We start from the raw sequence: 20,237 nt of genomic DNA on the forward strand, positions 1-20,237 counted from the left end.
TATTGTTACTCTGTATCTTATGCTTGCTCTTCATTGGTAACAATGATCATGTACCATCCTGAGTCTCCTATTCAGGACAGTGGACTATAATGGACCTTTTCTGCAGTAAAGTTTCCTTTTACAAACAATGGACTTGTGTTTGCTTCTAAAGGGAACCCTGTAGTGAGTGCCTTATTTAGCCACAGTCTGACAGAACTTAGGTTGTTTGTGAGACTCTTTAAGAATTCACAGGAGCCTCTACATGGAATGACTTATTGGCCAGAAGACGCAACTTACATCATTGTTATGTGCCCTCAGATTTGGACATTTCCTGGGGAGTTTTGTGCAGGTCTCTGTATTGTAAAGAACTACTGTTGACTTGTATGACTGATTGAAGATACTTTAACTATTGCTTGTCTGTAACATTGATTGAATACACTTTTTCATGTTCATGAATTTGTGCAGTATGCCTTTAACATTGTTGCATAAGTATTAGTGGATATCCGGGTGGGGTGTACACTGTTTTTCCAAGTGAATCACCAGCAGGGCCGAGATATACCTTCTCCCCAAAGAACTCCACCCTCCCTTGCCACCTGCTGTCTACCATGTGCAGAACCCCTTTCAAGAATACCGACTTGGTACCAGATCAACTGCAATTCATCGGGACTCGTGCCCTGGAACAAGGGCTCTCACTTCTCTCCACGCCTATTAAAAGTGTCTTTCAAACCAGAAATGCTCCTACTAAATGTAATGCCGGATGAGATAAACAGGGAAAATAGACATTTGATCATTCATATAACAGCAGCAAGAATAGTATATACCAGATACTGGAAAAATACAGACATACCGACAAAAGAATTGATGGAGAAAATTTTAGAAACCGCAGAACTGGACACACTGACAGAATTAATAAAAGAAAAAAAAATAGACATAATGGGAAACAAAAATGGACCCCGCTCTATAGATGGATTGAACGAAAATATAAAGTAGGGACTTAGCTGCACGTTAGCAAAACACAATTAAATAAATGGAAAAAGTATTAGAACTAAAAGAAGGTAGATTTATAGTGACAATAGCTTGGTGAAAGGTAATATAACTATGATGGAATTAAGTGCATGCTATATAACATGTAACCAAAAAAAAATGTAAGATCTCAATTCTGTTATCAGCGTGAACTGGAACTAATATATTTAAAAAGTGTCTTCTGGTTCTGAAACCAAATCAAGGAATTGATGTTTAATTTGCACTCTGTGAATGCTCAGAGGTGAAGTTAAAATGATCTTCCTATGGAGATCAAAGACTGCCAGTTGTGTTTGCCTATCTAGCCTTCCAGCTGTCGGGCTCGTGGGAAACCAGTTCACAGGGGGTGTGAAACAGCCAACTGAAGGAAGGAGCTGGTCCCGTGGCACCTGATATCATAGCTGGATTTTGATGCCAGTCTAGTCATTTTCTGTAAAGAAGCAGTAAAGTAAGGGAGTGAGGACCGAAAGCTCCCCTGGGAAAGGGTTGTAATAGGAGGGGAAGCAATTCCGTGTTGGGAAGGACACCACAGCAAGTTCTGTCTCTCTGCCGCAATGATACTCACAGAGCAAAACCAAGAAATCTTTTATTTTCCAAGTAACAGAAAAATAAGCAAATCCACTCTGTACATACAAAAGAGAAACAGCGGGAGTCCTGGCATAGCAGCCCAGCGTCGATATTTGGTCAGTTCGGAAAACACGCCAACTGCCAATGCACGCACACACACACAAGAGGTGCCACGCTCCTGGCTCACTTGTGACCCCCCCCCCCAGAGAACCTTCCATGGGGCTGACAGTTTTACGAGGGAAGGGAGTTTACAGGGGAGAACTATCCCCCACCAACACGGCTGGTGCAGCGACCTCTCTTCAGAATGCATCACAACAGTATTACCACGAAGGCCAGCTCTTGCAGGCCCGCCACAGCGTTGCAAGGGACAGGGTCAGCCGTGGAGTTCTTGGATGTTCAAGGCTTAACTGCAGCCTGCATTTCCTACCAGAGCCACTGCCCAGGCCTCCCCCCAAAAGGGACCTGTAGTGTATTGACAGCGCCCAGGCCTGGCCAGATAACATGTTGGGAGTTCTGTGTCGGGAGCTTCTAATATTTTAAAAAGTCACCTCCAAGGGTTGTTTTAGATTCTACATGAGACATCTGACACATGAAGAACACATCAGGAGATGCAATGGTAGCTGGGAAGGGTAGTTTAAAAAGTCAGAGCCGGCAGCAGGGCAAAGGCTTTGCTAGACACCGGAGCTGTGTAAAGGGGCTGTGAAATGCCAGAAGGGAAACTTCAGCCCATTATAACCTCTCCAGGTCCAAGCCCGTTTCCTCTGGAAGGCAGCTCCAGCCCATTTTCATTCCTCGCTGCCCTCTGGTTGCCATCCCAGAGTTTTAGACTGGAGAGGTGAAATTGGCAGAGCCTTCGCAGTGGCAGAGATGAAATTAACAAACCCTCTGAGGAGCGATCTCCGCCGGCTCTGTCTTTTAAAACTACACTTCCCAGCTAATATTGCATCTCCCTTCACTTGACGAACACGCACTGAGGCATCTCGTAGAGAGAGACTCTTAGAACAGGAAAACTGGGGGGGGGGGGCGTGTAAAGTTTAACACCTCTCCCTTGTGCTACACTCCTGATCCAAACTGGATGCCTACAAGCTTTGAAAGTGGCTGCTGTGCAACTCCCAGCACGTTGTCTGGTTTGGCCTTTGGAGAATTCTTTAGAGATCACTCCCTAGTGGCTCTCACTGAAATCCAGGGTTCGAAGGGAAGAGGGAACGACAGTTCAGCTACTTTAGTGTAGATACCCCTTAAATGGCACGCCGAAAGAACTCAGAATGCTGGACGGTCCCAACCGTGGGGAAGAAGCGGAAGTCCTACTTAGTCCGCCAAAGGGGATGAGATATAGCTAGTCTTCTCTTTGGGGAAAAGGCAGCACCAACTATTTCCCAGCCAGGATTCTGGGGGAGGGAGGGGCAGCGCTGACACTAAGTTCACAAAGTTGGGGGGTGGCAATCTATTACAGGCTGGAATGAACTGGATCAGCAATTTCTCCATCTCCTGCAAGGATCTGTTCTGTCCGGCAACGAAGCCTCGCCATGAAAGAGCTGCCCTTCCGTTGCGACCGTTGCGCAGTCCATGGCTCAACATGAACAGGAACGGAGAACTCCTGGGAAACCGTCACGCCCCGGTTTCAATCGTGGCGTTCAAGTTATGGGAGCGTCAGGGCCAAAACTTAATTTTATTTGAGCTGATGACTTTTTTGCACTCACTCCTGCTCTGGGGAAGGCGATGGCAAACCACCCCGTAAAAAGTCTGCCAAGAAAACGTCTTGATGCGACGTCCCCCCCATGGGTCAGTAATGACTTGGTGCTTGCACAGGGGACTACCTTTTCCTTTACCACTCCTGCTCATCGGGCCTGGCTCACAGCTGCCCTGAGGGGAGGGAGGGGTAAGGAAAACCCTGGTTGGGAGCGAGATCCCTGAAGGAGTCGAGCCCTGACAGAAATTCAAGTAACAAAAAGGCAGGCCCGCCTAGTCTAACCCACCAGGAGTCTTCTCGAATGTAAGGCAGGAAGCGTAAAGAGATGCGGGAGGGAGGAAACAGAAACGCCCCAAGGAAGGGAATTAAGGCCACGCGTTTTTTGGAAATTACAAAAATAAAGAAGGGGGCACAACCCCCAATTGTCCATCAGCACATCTCCTCTCCACTGTATCTTCCTCGTGTCGCAACTCTCCAGCACGCTTGGCAGTCCTTTTGCTCGGCACCCAGGAAAAGGGTCACAGCAACTGTTCAGGAAGGGCGAGCCCCAGCCTCTTGCCCTGATCCGGGGCCCGTCCCTTTGACCAAGTCAGCGCACCTTGGAAACAGAAAGAGAGGATTTGCACCCCGAATCTCTCGTAATCCCGAATCCCCAGTGCCGTTTTCGTAACATCTTCCGATGCTCCGGGAAACGAGATCCTGAATTTCGGAGTCGAGCGTGTAAGGCACCCCTTTCTTAATGCTTGCTGGTGATCACATCTTCAAAAATGAATCTTTGGCACACGAAAACCAGTGCCCTACCGGGCAGGGCATGGCAAGAAGGCAGGGCCTCCTTTCTTCCCTGATTTGGATGCAAAGGAACCGTCTTCACAGTGCGCCGGCAAAAGTGACGCCCATCTTTTCTCAAAGGCACTTCTTGAACCAGTCCTAGCAGCAGAATTGAGGATAGGAGAAAGCCAGCTTCCTTCCACTGCCTGGTGCACGGCGGGTTGGGCCAGGGCCGCCTGCACCTTCCTTAACAATCCCGCACTCCTTGCCAGCTCAGCTGTAGAGGCCTCCCTCCTCTTCCTGCTCCTCTGTAACTTCCCACAAGCTCCTCCGCTCTGGCACTACCTGCTCCACTGCCTGGCCTGCAAACGGACTGCTCCAGGAGCCCTCGGAGATGCTCCCCTCCGCCAGCCACGGATGCAAGAGAATGTCCCTTGCTGTCAACCTCTCTGCAGGGTCTTTCCGCAGGAGGCAGCGGATGAGGCAGCGAGCCCTGGGAGAGAGGCCCTCGGGAACCACAAAATGTCCTCGCCGGATCTTGCTGAATAGCGAGGCAGGCTTCGTATCCTGGAAGGGGTAACACCCCACCAGCAGGGTGTAGAGCACAACCCCCAAGCTCCAAATGTCAGCTGCCTTCCCCGAATACGAGGTCTTGGAGCTGAGGATCTCGGGCCCTACGTAGGCCGGGCAGCCGTGCTTGTCCTCCAAGGAATCGTCCGGACCAGGCAACACACAAGAGTCCTCCAAGTTCTCCAGCAGCAGTTTGGACCTGTGCAAAAGAGCGGGGGGGGGAGGATATTTAGCAAGAGAACAGCTGCAGAAAGCAGAGCTGCAAAGCAATGGTCTGGAACGCAGCTCAGGAAGCTTGAATTCCGCTGAAGGAGATGGTATTGCATGTTCACTCACAGCCCCATCCATTTAAAATGCTTCCTGGACAAAGGGGGCGGAAAAGCATGTCGACGAGAAAGCTAGGCTGAAATATAATAACAACATTCGATTTATATACCGCCCTTCAGGACAACTTAATGCCCACTCAGAGCGGTTTACAAAGTGGTGGGTGGGGCTGAGAGAGTTCCAGAGAGCTGTGACTCGCCCAAGGTCACCCAGCTGGCTTCAAGTGGAGGAGTGGGGAATCAAACCCAGCTCTCCAGATTAGAGTCCCGTGCTCTTAACCACTACACCAAACTGGCTCTCTAGCTTTCTGTGAGTGGTGCATTTCTATGCCGGGGAATATTTAGATATGCAAAAACATCCCCGCCCCAAAGTCTAGGGGGTGGAGTCCAGCAAAGCTCCCCTGTCCACCACGTCTCTCCTGAAGTACTCCAGCTCCGTGGCCTTTCTCGACCTCGCCCAGATCTTCACTTTCATGAGCCCATGGCAGGAACATTCCTCCTCCAACTACCAGCTTGAAAGCTTCCCACTCCCTTAAACGCCATTCTCGCTTGAGGCCTCTTTTGCTCAGTATCCTTTCTCTTCTGCCTCTTTCAAATCCTGTCTCAAAACCCTTTTCCCCACGCAGCCCTTGGCATGACCCCAAGTTTTCCTCCTCCCCTTCCGAGACTCACTCTAAGCAGACGCAGCTGCACTATGGCTGCTTCCGCATGTGGGGAGATACTACGCTATAGCTATCGTTTGCATCTCGATTTTAATGGGTGGACAACCTGGGAGCTGAACGGCTGCTGTGCAGCAAATGGCCAACGATGCACGGACACAACCTACGTACATCTTCTGCCCCACTCCCTCACTGCCCGCTCACCTGTCTCTGTCGGCAAAGACGAACTTCCTCAGCTTGAGATCCCGGAGGACAATGCCGTGCTGGTGACAGTGAGCGACCGCCTCTGCCATCTGTCGGAAGAGAGGAGCCGCCTCGCGCTCCGCCAGGCGCTTGTGCCCCCGGACGTAGTTGTGCATGTCACCTCTGCTGGGCTGGAAGAAGACGTAAACGTTCTGATCCCCGAGGATCACTTCCTCCACACGAGCAATGTTCGGGTGAGCAGAGAGGAGCCCGTAAGGGACCATTATCTCTGGGTAGCTCTTGGCTGGATAAACCTAGAAAGGACCCAACCAAAAAAATGGGACACATAAAACGTGGGCCAAAGTCTTCCTAGGCTGTGTGCATCTCCGTGGATCACAGTTCAAGCCACAAACGACATATAGTTCATGCTATCCATGCAAACTGGAGGCTCCAGCAACCTCAATTTGCCTTGGAGCCATGAAGGGACAGGAAAGGAAAACCTTTCGATCTCCACTCAGTTTTGCCGTTCAGAATTTGGTGCCCTGCTTTGTCGTCATCGTTTTAAGAGAACATGCATCTCCTTCAAAACACACACATTTTGCCCCTGAAAAGGGTAATAACAATGCGGAGAAGCTGGTTCAGAACAGCGAAAGGTTAAATTGCATCTTCCTTTCCTGCACTGCCCCCAGAAAAACTGAGGCTGCATGAACTGACATGATCTTTGTCCCACCTGTTTGATCCTGCACCGAAGAGTTAAAACTTGTGTTTGGGCTGCACCTCTTCATGTTGCAGGAGGAAGCTGCCATCTTTGCATGCTCCCCCAAGCAATAAACATCCCTGCTCAAAGAAAAGTAGAGGCTAGGGAGAAGGCCCGGCTAGAACCTTTCTTCTTGGCATGCTCGTTCTGGGGGGTAAGGAGAAGCATTCCGTCATGTGGGCACCATCCCCACCTACAATCCGAAGTGGTTCAGCCCAAGCACAAGCTGAAGTCCCTTTCCCAGTTACGGCTTGCATCAGAAAAAGTAGATAGAACCACAATATCTAGTGGATCACTTCTAAGAGTGATATATTCCTTCAGTGTTTTTCCTGCTCAGAGCATCGTACGTGGAGGTCCAAGTCATTTCGCATCCAGCACGACCCTTTCTTCTATAGCAATTCCAGAAGGGCTGCCGTTGTAGGGAAAAAACCAGTTATCTTAAAGACAGACAGGTTTTTATTCTCATATAAGCCTGTGCGGAAAGCTTATACTAGAGTAAACTCTAGTGTAGTGGCTAGAATGACAGACTAGAATCCGGCCGACCCAGGTTCGATTCCCCACTCTGCCATGGAACCTCGCTGGGTGACTTTGGGCCAGTCATATACTCTCGGTCTAACCTACCTCATATGGTTGTTGTGAAGGGCAAAAGGAGGAGAATGACATAAGCTGCTTTGGGTCCCCATTGGGGACAAAGGCAGGGGATAAATGAAGTAAAATGAATTAAATTAAATGAAAAGAAATAGTTGCGCTCAATGTGCAAAACGTCAGGCAGGCATCTAGTTCTCTTTAAATCTGTGGTGTGTCTGCACCATGCCGCACATTTCCCATCCATCCTTCTAGTGCAGCTACTAACATAGAGGGGGTGTACAACCGAATGACGAGGTATCCTCATATTACATGCCTCCTAACCATTCATTCATTCATTCATTCATTCATTCATTCATTCATTCATTCATTCATTCATTCATTCATTCATTCATTCATTCGTATTTATAGTCTGTTCTTCCCACAAGCAGGCTCAGAGCGGACCACATCAATAAAACACAATATAAAAGGTAAAACCAGGTAGCATATCAATAAAACCTACAACGGTACAATTCAATAAAACACAGCAGTGCACATATTGCACATTACATGAAGCCCGTGTTTCTGCTAGCAAACTCACTATTTCCCATAAAGTCTACGTTGGGTAGGATTTTTTAAACCTTAGCCTACAACATACTGGAAGCCCTGAGTTAACAATAGTTATACTGATTTTTTTGTAAATGCACAGGGCAAAACTCCATACACAGCCATGGGAAATGCAACTGTTGAACACTCAGGGCTCAAAGCCCACGGCTGTTTCTCTTTTCACCACGAGAAGAAACATTTGCAATGCAGAGATTATGAGGAAATGTCACTTGATGAGGACATTTCCCTAAGAATAGGGACGTGATACAAAAATCCTTGTGTCTGCGTCCTTTGTTCAACATCCTTCTTTGTTCAACATCCGCCTAACAATTATACTTCAGAGTATCACCTGTCCACACCCATGTGTGATGTAACTGAAGAACAGTCTTTGATTTACTCCATAAAAGAGTGAGCGGGGCCCCTCTGGAGCAGACAGAGGCAGCTACAAAATGGCCAAGGCTATTTTAAAAAATGCGACATCTTCCAAACCATACATTTAGCATTGGGGGCGGAGAGGGGGGCTCTGCTAATGCAGAGGAGAGTAAATGATGGTCCAGGGACCACGTCCAGCCTACAGGAACTCTTCAACTGGCCCTGAAGCTGTTTAGCACTTTGAGAGGCGCATCGCTCTGCTGGACTGCTTGCAAGCCAATGCGCATGCATGCGTGCGCACGCACACACACCACATTATTGCCCCGTTTGAAGGCCACTTAGAGGTACAGTGGGCCACTTCTGGATCTCTGCTTGCTTTTGAGGGTTCTGAGTTCGATGCCTGCATTTGACAGAATATGCTCAGAATCCATGAATATCGCTGACTGCCCACCGCAGTTCGTCACCCCCAGAGTTACACCCAATTCTGTCTCCATTTGAGTAATATCTCAACTGCATAATGGGACACACTAGTCAGAGAACTGCTAATCTCTTGGCGTGGGCAGGGAAGGACTTTTTTAAAAATAAACTCTTTGGTGAGTACCTTTTGACATGTCGGCATGACTCACTGTTTTGGCCCGGCCTCCTCTTAATCAGGAAACAGACTCAAAACAGTCATTCATGAAAAAGCAGGCTGCTCTGAGGTCATGTAACTCTGATTTTTTCACATGATAAAAAGTTTCAGGTAGGCAGCCGTCTTAAGCCTGCAGTAGAACAGCAGGATGTGGGTCCAGTAGGACCTTAGAAACCAAAAAGATTTTCAGGGTCTAAGCTTTTGAGAGTCAGAGCCCCCTTCTTCAGAGACAGAGTCAGAAGGGAGCTGTGACTCTCAAAAGCTTACATCCTGAAAACCTTGTTAGTCCCTACGGTGCCACTGGCACCCAAACCTTGCACGATAAAAAGGAAGGCCTTCCAATTGGACCACTGAAGCGTGCCCTTCCACTTTTAATTCGGAAAAAAGGAAACATTTGCCGGCCAGCTAAACTTTGCATCACTCAGGAGATGCATGTATGGTCTCCCAGGTGTGAGAATAAGCTTAAACCCCTTCCGTTGTCAGCCAATTTGGGATCCACAGAGTTGGCTGGGAAAGGGGGTGTGAAATTCCATATTCAGCCAGCAGGTGGCAGCACACTATAGCAGTTGGAAGACACCCCACCCTTGTGAAACAAAAGACAAGTCCAGAGAATAAGAGCCAGGCTACAAGTGACGCCTGACCCAGGTTGGACGCTTGTCAGCTTCCCGCAAGTTTTGGTGGGAAATGTAGGCGTCCTGGTCTTGCAGCTGTAATGGAGAGCCAAGCTGTAAAACCAGGACGCCTACATTGCCCATCAAAACTTGAGGGAAGCTGACAGTGTCCAACCTGTGTCAGGCGTCACTTGTAGCTTGGCTCTAAGACTGGTTAAAAAAAGATGGAGTGGAAGACATCTCATTGCACTGTTTTGACTTCCTTCAGCAAATTCAGAATTGTCCTGCAACAGGTTCTAAGATGAGAACCAGCACGGTGCGCTGGTTAGATGAGGACTCCGGGACCCAGGTTCGAATCATTGCATATCATAAAACTTACTGGGTGGCCTTGGGTCAGTCACTCTCTGGTGACTGACTGAGAAGGAGAGAACCACATATTCTGCCCTGAGCTCCTTGGAGAAGAGTGGAATTAAAGAATCACAGGGTTGGAAGGGACCTCCAGGGTCATCTAGTCCAACCCCTTCCAAAATGCAGGAAACTCACAACTACCCACCCACCCACCCACCCACCCAGTGACCCCTGCTCCATGCCCAGAAGATGTCAAAACACCATCAGAATCCCCAGACAAACTGGCCTGGGGAAAATTCCTTCCTGATCCCAAAGTGGCGATCGGCCCTACCCTGGGCATGTAAGAAGGGGCCGTGAGAACTGAGCACTGACGTAACCCTTCCTGCCCTCCCTCCCACAATCTGCTCAGGTTCACAGAATCAGCATTGCTGTGAGATGGCCATCAAGCCTCTGCTTAAAAACCTCCGAAGAAGGAGAGCCCACCACCTCCCGAGGAAGCCTGTTCCACCGAGGGGCCACTCTGTCAGGAAGTTCTTCTTAATTTTTAGCTGAAAACTCTTCCTAGCAGCACTGACTAAATCAAAAAAGTGGAAGACAATAGGAAAAGAGGAGGACTCAATAAAAGAAGCTGCGTCCTCCAGTCTGCAGGATCTGAGCAAATCTGTTAATGATAGGACGTTTTGGAGGTATTTCATTCATAGGGTCACCATAGGTCAGAGGCGACTTGATGGCACATAATACACATAACCTATATTACTAGCAAACAGACCAGTTGACTACAATGTAATAGACTCAATGCTCCCTGCGCACACATGCCATTTCCATCCGGGCCTCTTACCTTGCAGGTGTACTCTGCCTCCGTGTGTCGGTGCACAGCTCTGTAGCAGCGCCCCCCTTCTGAGGCCTCCAATAGGAGGTATGGGCCAATCTGGTAGACCCCCAAGTCCTGGTCTGGGGCAGGTGGGGAGCGAGCCAGGGGCTGGAGGCAAGGGGTCGGGCCTGGCAGCGGGCCCAGACGTGGGCGCTTGGGTCGCGGGCCGTCACCTCCAGAGGCATCACTGAGGTCCAGCCGTTTCTTCCGCAGAGCAGCCACCGCTGGACATTCGGGCGCCAGGAGACTCATCTAGAGGAAATGAGGAAAAGGAAGCATTAATGCAAATTGGAGGAAGGAGTCGATGAGGGTGGGGAGAAGAGGGGAACTGTAAACATCCAGCTTCCCGGGGAAGTTCACCAGCAGAGCAAGAGGGAAATGCCCTTCCGCCCAGGCCCTCGTGGCTAGTCCTCAACATCTGGCGCTTTGTAAACAGATCATGGAAGCAAACAGTAGCAGGTCCCTGGCCCAGCCACGCACTTCCCCTGGCTCGAATTTTTACAAACCACCCAAAAAGTGTCCCAGAAGGTAAGAGGCAACCGAAGACATTCAAGAATACAATTCCTTTCCACTGCATGCAGAGACCAAGCCAAAGGTTTAAATGCATCACACACAGAACCAAAACACCAACACAAAAACACAGCTGTGATTAAACAATGTCGCACTCCACCCCAAAACAAAGGAGGAGATGGGGAAAATGGGATGGAGAAGACACGTGGGACAGCCTCTCTGGGCAGGGCTGTACCACAACCAGCTGTACCAACTTTCTGCCAAAGGAATATTTCTAAAGAAAAAGAACAGCTACCATGCTGCACTCAGAGCAGGCATTCTTCAGACACTGGCCCCTGGCGCACGATGCCCTTGCCTTTGGGTAGCTGAGCAAGCGGCACATCACCATGCCGTGAATATTTGGGGCCGCAGTCTCCCCAGTGGATGCAATCCCAGTATTAAAGCTCGCATCCGTAGAATGCCAATGGAAGGCACATGACAGCCAATGAGCAAGGAGATGTCATTTCCGCCTGAGGTTGCCCACAGGAATAAAAAGGCAAAGGAGAAGCCTGGTGCCTCTTGCGTGCGCACGAGGCATGCGTCCAAAGCGGGAGCCTGTCTCCAGAGTGGGTGAGCGTCCAAAGCCTGAGCTGCATTCTTAGCAATAGCAAGTGAGCGTCTGGTAGCAAATCAGACTGAGGTCACGGTGGAATCAGAGAATCAGAGGGTTGGAAGGGACCTCTGGGGTCATCTAGTCCACCCCCCTGCACAAGGCAGGAAATCCACATCTCCCCGCCACACACATCCAGTGACCCCTGCTCCATGCTCAGAAGATAGCAAAACACCATCAGGATCCCTGGCCAAACTGGCCTGGGGAAAATTACTACCTGACCCCAAGTGGTGATCAGCATTACCCTGGGAGTGTAAGAAGGGGCCATGGGAACTAAGCATAGATGTAACCCTTCCTGGGAGATGTCCCCTGACCGGAGGATGCTTTGGGAGCTCAAAATGGACAGAGGAGAGGCATGGCGCCCCAGTTCCAGCTTCTCGGGACTCTGAGGGTTTAGCTGCATGCTGGTTTCTTGCTTTGTAAATTTACGATGGATCCGTTTTCTCTTTTGTTGACCTTTGTATCGGATACAAAGTGCTTTGAATTGCAGAAAGGTGGGATATAAATTTTAAAAAGTGACAAAGAGAAGGCGTGGCGTGACTGGGGCGTGGCGGGGGGGGAGCTCACACAAACTCTCCCACTGCTAATAATTCCAGAGGGGTCCCCATGCGAGTCGGCCAAAGCAAAAGTAAACCAGCGGCGCTTTAGAGACTGAACTGGGTTTCATCCCAGCATAAACTTCCACAGACTGGGCCCCCGATGCATTTGACAAAGCGGTTTTGTTATGGGGGAATAAATGGTCCTTAAGGGGCCGCAAGACATTTGTTAACGGGTGGGGGAGATGGCAGGGGAGGGGGGGTTGAGATCCTGCCGGCTATTAGACAGTTAGAGGGCTGGGATAGCAACCATCCCAACTCTCTGGAGAAAGGCCGGACGTCAATATTTTAATAAATGAAAATAAAATGAAAGACTAACGAACACCTGGAGAGGCCTTTGAAGCTCAGATGAAAGGGTTAGATTTTGAGCCAGGAAAGCTGCGGGTAGAGGGCATCTATCGGTCCTCCTACATCTTGCCATTAGCTGCTCCATCACAGCAGCCTAGCATATGCAAGAGACAGACAAGATCCCCACATGCCCGCAGGTCAAGCAAGGCGCAATCAGCCTCCTGGTGCCCCGCACAGGATGGTACAAAGCCTTTGCAGAGATTTTTCAAGGGCAGCTTGCTCAGTTCTCAATGAACAATAAAACAGCCTTCCCCAGCCTGTCTCATGCCCCAGCTTCTCTGCAAGAGAAGGGTGTCCTGCAGGGGCCGGCTGGCCCTTGAACTTTCCAGGAAATTTCCTGGCAGGCGCCAACCCTGGAGGGCTGCCGGTGGTCCGAAGCATGCTGAGCTGAAACCCAGTGGCGCTGGCTGCACCGCAGGGTTCAGATTAGTAAAAAGGCCAGTCACACCTTTAAGACTAACCAACTTTATTGAGGCGTAAGCTTTCGAGAACCACAGCTCTCTTCGTCAGATGCATGGAGGGTATGATGAAGAGAGCTGTGGTTCTCGAAAGCTTATGCCTCAAATGTGTCTGATGAAGAGAGCTGTGGTTCTCGAAAGCGTATGCCTCAAATGTGTCTGATGAAGAGAGCTGTGGTTCTCGAAAGCTTATGCCTCAAATGTATCTGATGAAGAGAGCTGTGGTTCTCGAAAGCTTATGCCTCAAATGCATCTGACGAAGAGAGCTATAGTTCTCGAAAGCTTATGCTACTATAAAGTTAGTTAGTCTTAAAGGTGCTACTGGACTCTTTAGAGAGTGTAGTGTAGAGAGCCAGTTTGGTGTTGTGGTTAAGAGCGGTGAGACTCTAATCTGGAGAACTGGGTTTGATTCCCCGTTCCTCTACTTGAAGCCAGCTGGGTGGCCTTGGGTCAATCACAGCTTCCAGGAGTTCTCTCAGCCCCACCCACCTCACAGGGTGATTATTGTCACAGAGATAATAACAACATACTTTGTAAACTGCTCTGAGTGGGCATTAAGTCGTCCTAAAGGGCAGTATATAAATCAAACATTGTTGTTATTGTTGTTACTGTTGTGCAACTACAAACACAGCTAACTCCTTTGGATCTCGCCTGCTCTCAGTCCCAATCCACCACCGGTTTGCAGTGCAAGCTGGCAGCAAGCATTGCCTTGAGCTATGGAGCAAACAGCTCTAATTGTAAACAAGCGGAAGCAAATGGCCTCCCCGGGGAAAGGGGTAAGAGTCCCTCTGCTTCCACCCCCCCCCCTCCACACACACCAGCCAGCCAGGAGCGAAAGTGCAACTAAGTTGGCACAAAAGCCTCTGATTCAGAAAGATGCCTAAAGCTTGCGTCATGGCCGGGGAGGAGCCGGCCCCCCTTCTCTCTCTCTCTTGCAACGTCAAAAACGGATGATGCAAATACATAGCAAGTTCGAGGCCCTTCCTGAAATGCTCAGGCTGCGGCCCAGGGTTCAAGCCTGCTGGGAGCCACAAATTTACACCAGAGTCCATTCTCCCTATATTGCCAGCCTCTCATTTCGGAGGGGCAGGCGTGGATGCCCCGCGGTGACGGGAAATTCTTCTGTGCATGCTCAGAGTCCCTCATTTTCTTGAGTCTCCTGTTCCAGGAGGGCTTTTTGAAAAGAGTTTGGGTCTGGAGTCTGGCAAACACGTTTACACCAAGCCTGGACTCAAAGGGGAGGGGGAAGGGGCTCGTCCTTGTCTTGCTCTCAATCCCCAGAAATCTCTGTTCAGCTCAAGGATCAGTGCGTCCCTGAGCTGAACGAACTGTGAATAATAAAAATCAGAGACTGCATCTATTTCAAGCCTCTTCCTAAATGCTTAAAGTGCACCGACGCATTATTTCCATAACCCTCGCAACAGCCCTGCAAGGTAGGTCATTGTATTATACACGAAAACAGTTTCTCCAAAGCCTTTTAGCAAGTTCCTGGCAGATGGGGATTGGAACCAGGGACTTCAAGGCTCACAATCCAACCCTGGAGAGTCAGAACTAAACAGTTACAGAAAAATAATTTCCTGCTGAACTACCCTCCCCCCCCCGCCCCACTATGCAATTTGCTCCCCTCAATTGTTCCAGATACACAGGTGTTGGGTCAAACATCTGGCACTCCATGGGAGGGGGGAAGCAGGTTGGGATAGACAGGGTGCTTGTCAGAATATCACAACAGGGCTGGAGAGACCCCAATATCCCCCCCCCACAGTAGAGAAGAGCAAAAGTCCAGTAGCACCTATAAGACTAACAAAATTTGTGAGAGGGTATGAGCTTACAGCTCACTTCTTCAGATACTGTGACTGACAAAAGCTCATACCACAAATTTTGTTAGTCTTACAGGTGTTGCTGGACTCTTGCTCTTTTCTACCGCTACCAACAGATTAGCATACCTAACCAACTTGATCTCTCTCTCTCTCTCTCTCTCTCTCTCACACACACACACACACACACACACACATGCGCGCGCACACACCCTAGCCTGCCTCACAAGAGTTATTGTGAAGATACAACAGAAGAAAGTAGAATTGTGGACACTTCCCTGAACGCCTGGGAGGAAAGGAAGGATAAAAACGTGACGGATTTGGAACTGAAAAAAGCAACCCTCCGAAAAGGAATTCCGCAACACTCCCTTCCTCTGCTTTCCAAACAGTGCTACCGCTGGGCTTTAAACACATCTGATTTCATCCACTTGGCCTGCAGCACCTCCCTCCCAAGCCCTGGATTTCATATCCAGAATCGCCCAGCATTGTATCTGAAGACCTTAGAGGCCATTATGGCACCCACTGTCCTTCCTCTGGGGCTTTTCCTCCTCTGATGCCCCACTCCTCCCAAAGACTCCCCTCCCAATTTGAATGCAAGCCTAGAAATTTTCCATAACGCATCCCTCAAGGCCAACTTCTGGGTGGGTGCTTTCGAAATATCAAACTGTCCCTATGCACAATGCAGGGAGCATACCATTTAAAAGGGGCTTCCGGACAGCCACTTGGCTGATCGCCTATGGCAAGTTCCAAAACGGCTCTAGGCGACCAAGGGAAACGTATTTGGATCTAAGAGGCCGACAAGTTGCCCAAAATGACTAACACAGGTAAGACGTGGGCAGGCAGACTACTAAAAATGTTTGTGGGCTTGTAACCTTTGCATGTCTGCTTTAAAAGCCTCTTTCCCCTTCCATTATATTAGGCCTTCAAGAAATGGATGTCTCCTCCCATGGCATCCCATCCCTAAGTTGCACACAATTCCCAACTCACTGCATACACAAAGGAGTTTGCTAGCACCGCTAAGACTAAGCATTTTGTTTTTATTCCAGCATACATTTTCATGGACTGAAGCCCTTGAAAGATTATGCTGAATTTTTCTGTGCCACGAGGCATCTGTTTATATCTGCTGCAAGGGCTTGCCTTTGGAATTATTGCCACCCCTTCCCCCCAGAGTTCAGCATCAAGCGGTGACTTGCACCTAGGAAATCAGCACGACAGGTCAGCCACCTATGGGGATCGCCTCTGCATCACCTTGTCTCACCCCAGTCGCCGCAATCCTTTCCGGTGAAGCAAGGTTGCACACTCATGCGCCACTCATTCATCAATGAGCTATCGAGGGCGAAATGAGCCAGACTTAATCAGCGCATTGATGCTTCTTTTCCCCTGAACTCGGCTTGGACACCCCCCCCCCAATCGCTTTGTCTTTTAGAATGAAGCGCCGGGAAGTAGAAGAAATGAGCCAGGCTCAAACCCCCCCCCCACACACACACCCTTTACACTAAAAAAACCCCCATCTGAGCTCCACCGTGGAAGGTGCTCAACCTGCCCAGAACTCCTTCTGCCTAGCAGTCCACCCCCACCGCCCGGGGGCCGGGTTTTCAGGCAAGTTCCTTACGGGTTGCCTGGGCTGAAAGAAAAAGCACTTTGCGCAAGCCCAGAGGCACACTTTTCCTCGGAAGAATCAGCTGCGTTCAATCTGCTGTAGGGAAGGCAGCATAAAGTGCTACTCGCGGTGCATAAAATGGGGGGGGGGGGTTGTCCTAAATTATTTACCTTCGCCCATACTAAACGGGGCGGGGGGGGAAGCAACGCGCAATCCTCTCCTTTCTTAGTGCCTTCAGAGTGAAATGCTAAAGAGAGTTACTCCAGTCTAAGGCCACAGGTTTCAACGGGTTTACACTGGAGTAACACTCGTTAGGATTTCACTATCAGGGGTGGGCTCCGGGGCTCCAGAAGCGCCCTCGATGCCCCGAGCTGCAGCAGCCCCCCTGCCAATCACCCCAGTACCTTCGGCGAGGGAGCCCCGACGGCGCTCTCGGGCGATGCCAGGCGACGGCGGTCTTTGTCCGCTCGCGCGGGCTGCCGGCGCGGAGGGCGAAGTCCAGGCGGGCGGGCTGGGGGCCGGGGTCGGGGGGATCGCCCTCGAGGGTCCCGCCCGCCGGCGGGGGTCCTGCGCCCGGGCTTCAGGCGCAGCGGCGCTCCATGGAGGCGAGCGAGGGCAGCCTTTGTCTGGAGCGGCGCCTCCTCTCGCCTGCCTGCCTGCTTGCCCGCGCCGTCGGGGATGATGTAACCCGGGCGGCGTGGCTCGCCTTGGCCCCGCCCCGCGCCCGCCCGGCCTCGCCCCCTCGCCCCGCCCGGCTGATGCGGCGGCCGGCCGCGATTGCACCAGGCGGCCCCCTGCGCTCGCCGCCGCCCCGCCCCGTCCATGATGACACGCGCCGGGCCGCGCTGCAATGCCGCCCGCCGGGAGCGTTGCAGCCCGATTGCGCCACGAGCGCGCCTCGACGCACGGGGGGCGCCGCCGGGCCTGAGGCCGGAGCTTCTGGGCGGCGTTCAGACGGAGGCGGAGAGGAGGCGCTCTGCACACGCCCAGGGGCTGGACGGTTTTGCAAAGGGGCTGCAAAGAGATTGGGGGGTGGCGATCGGTGGCGGGAGGTGTGCGCCCCCCCCGCCGCTACACAGAGCATGAAAAGAGCGTGCGACAGAGGATGAGCCCTGCACGGTTTGAGCAAGCGAGTGGAGCGAGGATGAAAGGCTGACGAGGGCGGGGCGGAAATCCGCAGCCGTGTGGCAGAACAGCAAATTAATTAATTTCTTTTATTTATGTCATTTGTAGTCCGCCTTTCTCACTGAGACTCGGATTACACCGTATGAGATTAGCACATTTGATATCAAGGACATTTCCACAGAGAATGCCATAGGGTAAATAAACGCAAAGACATCGCATTAGCAAGAATCCAATGCAGAGTTGAAGAAATGCTGAAACAGAACAGAAGCAATTCTAGGACTGACATAAGCACAGGTAGCTCATAGGAGCACATGTTTAAAGCAACAGGTAATATGTAAAGCAACATAGTGGTGTGAAGTCTATGGACTTTAACTCGTTGGCAAAGCATCTGGGAGCCCCTCCCTACAATACAGCCCTCCTATCTGAGTAAAAAATTCTTTTTGAATAATTCGGTTTTGCATCATTTGCAAAAAGCCAGGAGAGTGGAGGCTCTCCTGACCTCAGGCAGGCCGTTCCACAGGGCGGGAGCCGCCACAGAGAACGCACATGTACAGGCTGCTGTGGATGTTGCCCATGTGCAGGGTGGCATCCGCAGGAGACCCTAGGAAAGTCAGACACAAAAGTAACTGTGGCAAAAAAGCCAACTTGGTGAAGACGGATGGACGGATAGATAGATAGATAGATAGATAGATAGATAGATAGATAGATAGATAGATAGATAGATAGATAGATAGATAGATAGATAGATAGATAGATAGATAGATAGATAGATAGATAGATAGATAGATAGATAGATAAGGGAGGGAGGTCAAGACTAAAATCAGGCGTGGCAAGGAAAGTGACTTCAATGTAATTTGATGTTGGGGTTTAAGTTTGCATTAGAGTGATGGGGCTTGGATGTTAGATTATTCGCAGACGATCATTTCCGTGGGGTAGCCCTGTAGCACTAGAACAAAACTAGAGTCCAGGAGCCCCTTAAAGATGAGCCAGTTTTTCCAGGCTAGGCTTTCTTGAGTCAAAGCTGGCTTTCTCAGATACCTGACTCACTAGCTAAAGCTAGATCAAAATCTGATGGTCATTAAGGTGTGACCGGACTGGACTTTTATGAGTCACTAAGGTGACTTAAATTGGAAGAGGGCAGGGAAGCAAAGGTGTGATGGGGGGGGGAACCTTTTCCACTGCTGTGAGTGTGAGCACCCTGGGAACAAGAACTGACGCCTGTGGGCTAAGCCAGGGGTCCCTAATCTCAATGAGCCCATTTTCAAATGGCCGCAAAAGGGCTACCCTGGAGGCTGAGGCCGGTCACAAACCTGGGAGGCTGCAAGCCAGGCGTCCTTCTGTGATGGAGACAGCAATTTTCAATACAAAGGGGATGCCCCTTCCACTTGGTGAAACACCTGCTGCTCCATTGAGGTGGGAGAAGAAGCAAATGGGTGGCACTGCCAAGAAACCTCTCTGCAGAAGTCCCCTGGGGGATTGGAAGTCTAAGTCATGTCAAAAAAGGCCATCTATATGAGAGCCAATTGCATTTATTGGGAGTGGCTGTGGCTCCGGGGCAGAATATCTGCTTTGGATGTAGAAGGTCCCAGGTTCTGTCCTAAGCAGCAGCTCCAGTTAAAAGGATCAGGTCACTTGAGATCCTGGAGACCAGCTGTCCATCAGAGTAACAAGATTGATTATGTTCCGTTTCAGCAATCCTTCAGCTCTGTATTGGATCCTTGCTAACGCTACGTCCTTGTAAAATCCTATGACATTGTGATGGAAATGTCCTTAATACTGTATTAAAATGTCCTTGATGCTGTATGGAAATGTTCCTGATATTGATTGTACTAATCTCACGCTATGTAATCCGCCTTGAGTCTCAGAGCCAAGCTACAAGTGATGCCTGACCCAGGTTGGACACTTGTCAGGTTCCCTCAAGTTTTGATGGGAAATGTAGGCATCCTGGTCTTGCAGCTGCAATGGAGAGCCAAGCTGTAAAACCAGGACGCCTACATTTCCCATCAAAACTTGAGGGAAGCTGACAAGTGTCCAACCTATGTAAGGCGTCACTTGTAGCTTGGCTCTCAGTGTGAAAGGCGGACTATAAATGACATAAACAAATAAACCCAAGGCCACGCTCAGTAGAAGGTAGCTTTGTGCGTTCCGTCCAAGGAACTGAAGGCCCACCCAGCTTGGGCATGACACAGGTCAGACAGGAGGCCTCTGGCGATGAGCAGATACAGGGAGCTGGCAAGGGGTGTACTTCGATGTTTATTGGAATTGGGCACTTGCGAAAATTACATTAATTTGGTTTCAGGTGGGTAGCCGTGTTGGTCTGCAGTGGAAGAGCAAGATTTGGGCCCAGTAGAACCTTAAAACCCAACTAGATTTCCAGGGTATGAGCTTTCGGTCAGAGCTCCCTTCTTCAGAAACGAGAAGTGGAAAGAAGAAGGCGTCCTTTTAATCCAGGCAGGTGGGAGAGGTATTGCAAACCGGAGTGCCGGGAAGCTAGCTATGAAGCTATGTAGACAGCTTGATAATGTGGGTGCAAAGTGCAGAAAATTAGCATCGCACTCAGGCTCTATTTATCTGTCTGGTCAGGCCTTATTCAGAGAGGTGTGTGCACCTGAGAAGAT

The 20,237-nt window shown here is 50.2% G+C and overlaps 1 protein-coding gene across 1 annotated transcript; it reads right to left on the reverse strand.

The window, feature by feature from the left end:
- Window positions 1-1,569: 1,569 nt before the first annotated feature.
- On the reverse strand, window positions 1,570-17,155 carry TRIB3 (tribbles pseudokinase 3). The gene is made up of 4 exons (XM_054981240.1): window positions 16,899-17,155; window positions 10,487-10,771; window positions 5,781-6,073; window positions 1,570-4,793 (listed from the first exon to the last, which is right to left on the reverse strand). Exons 2-4 carry the CDS (start codon window positions 10,769-10,771, stop codon window positions 4,298-4,300), a joined length of 1,074 nt encoding a protein of 357 aa, XP_054837215.1. The 5' UTR covers window positions 16,899-17,155; the 3' UTR covers window positions 1,570-4,297.
- Window positions 17,156-20,237: the final 3,082 nt, after the last annotated feature.

This window comes from Eublepharis macularius, chromosome 5, assembly GCF_028583425.1.
Source record: "Eublepharis macularius isolate TG4126 chromosome 5, MPM_Emac_v1.0, whole genome shotgun sequence".
Lineage (NCBI taxonomy): Eukaryota > Metazoa > Chordata > Lepidosauria > Squamata > Eublepharidae > Eublepharis > Eublepharis macularius.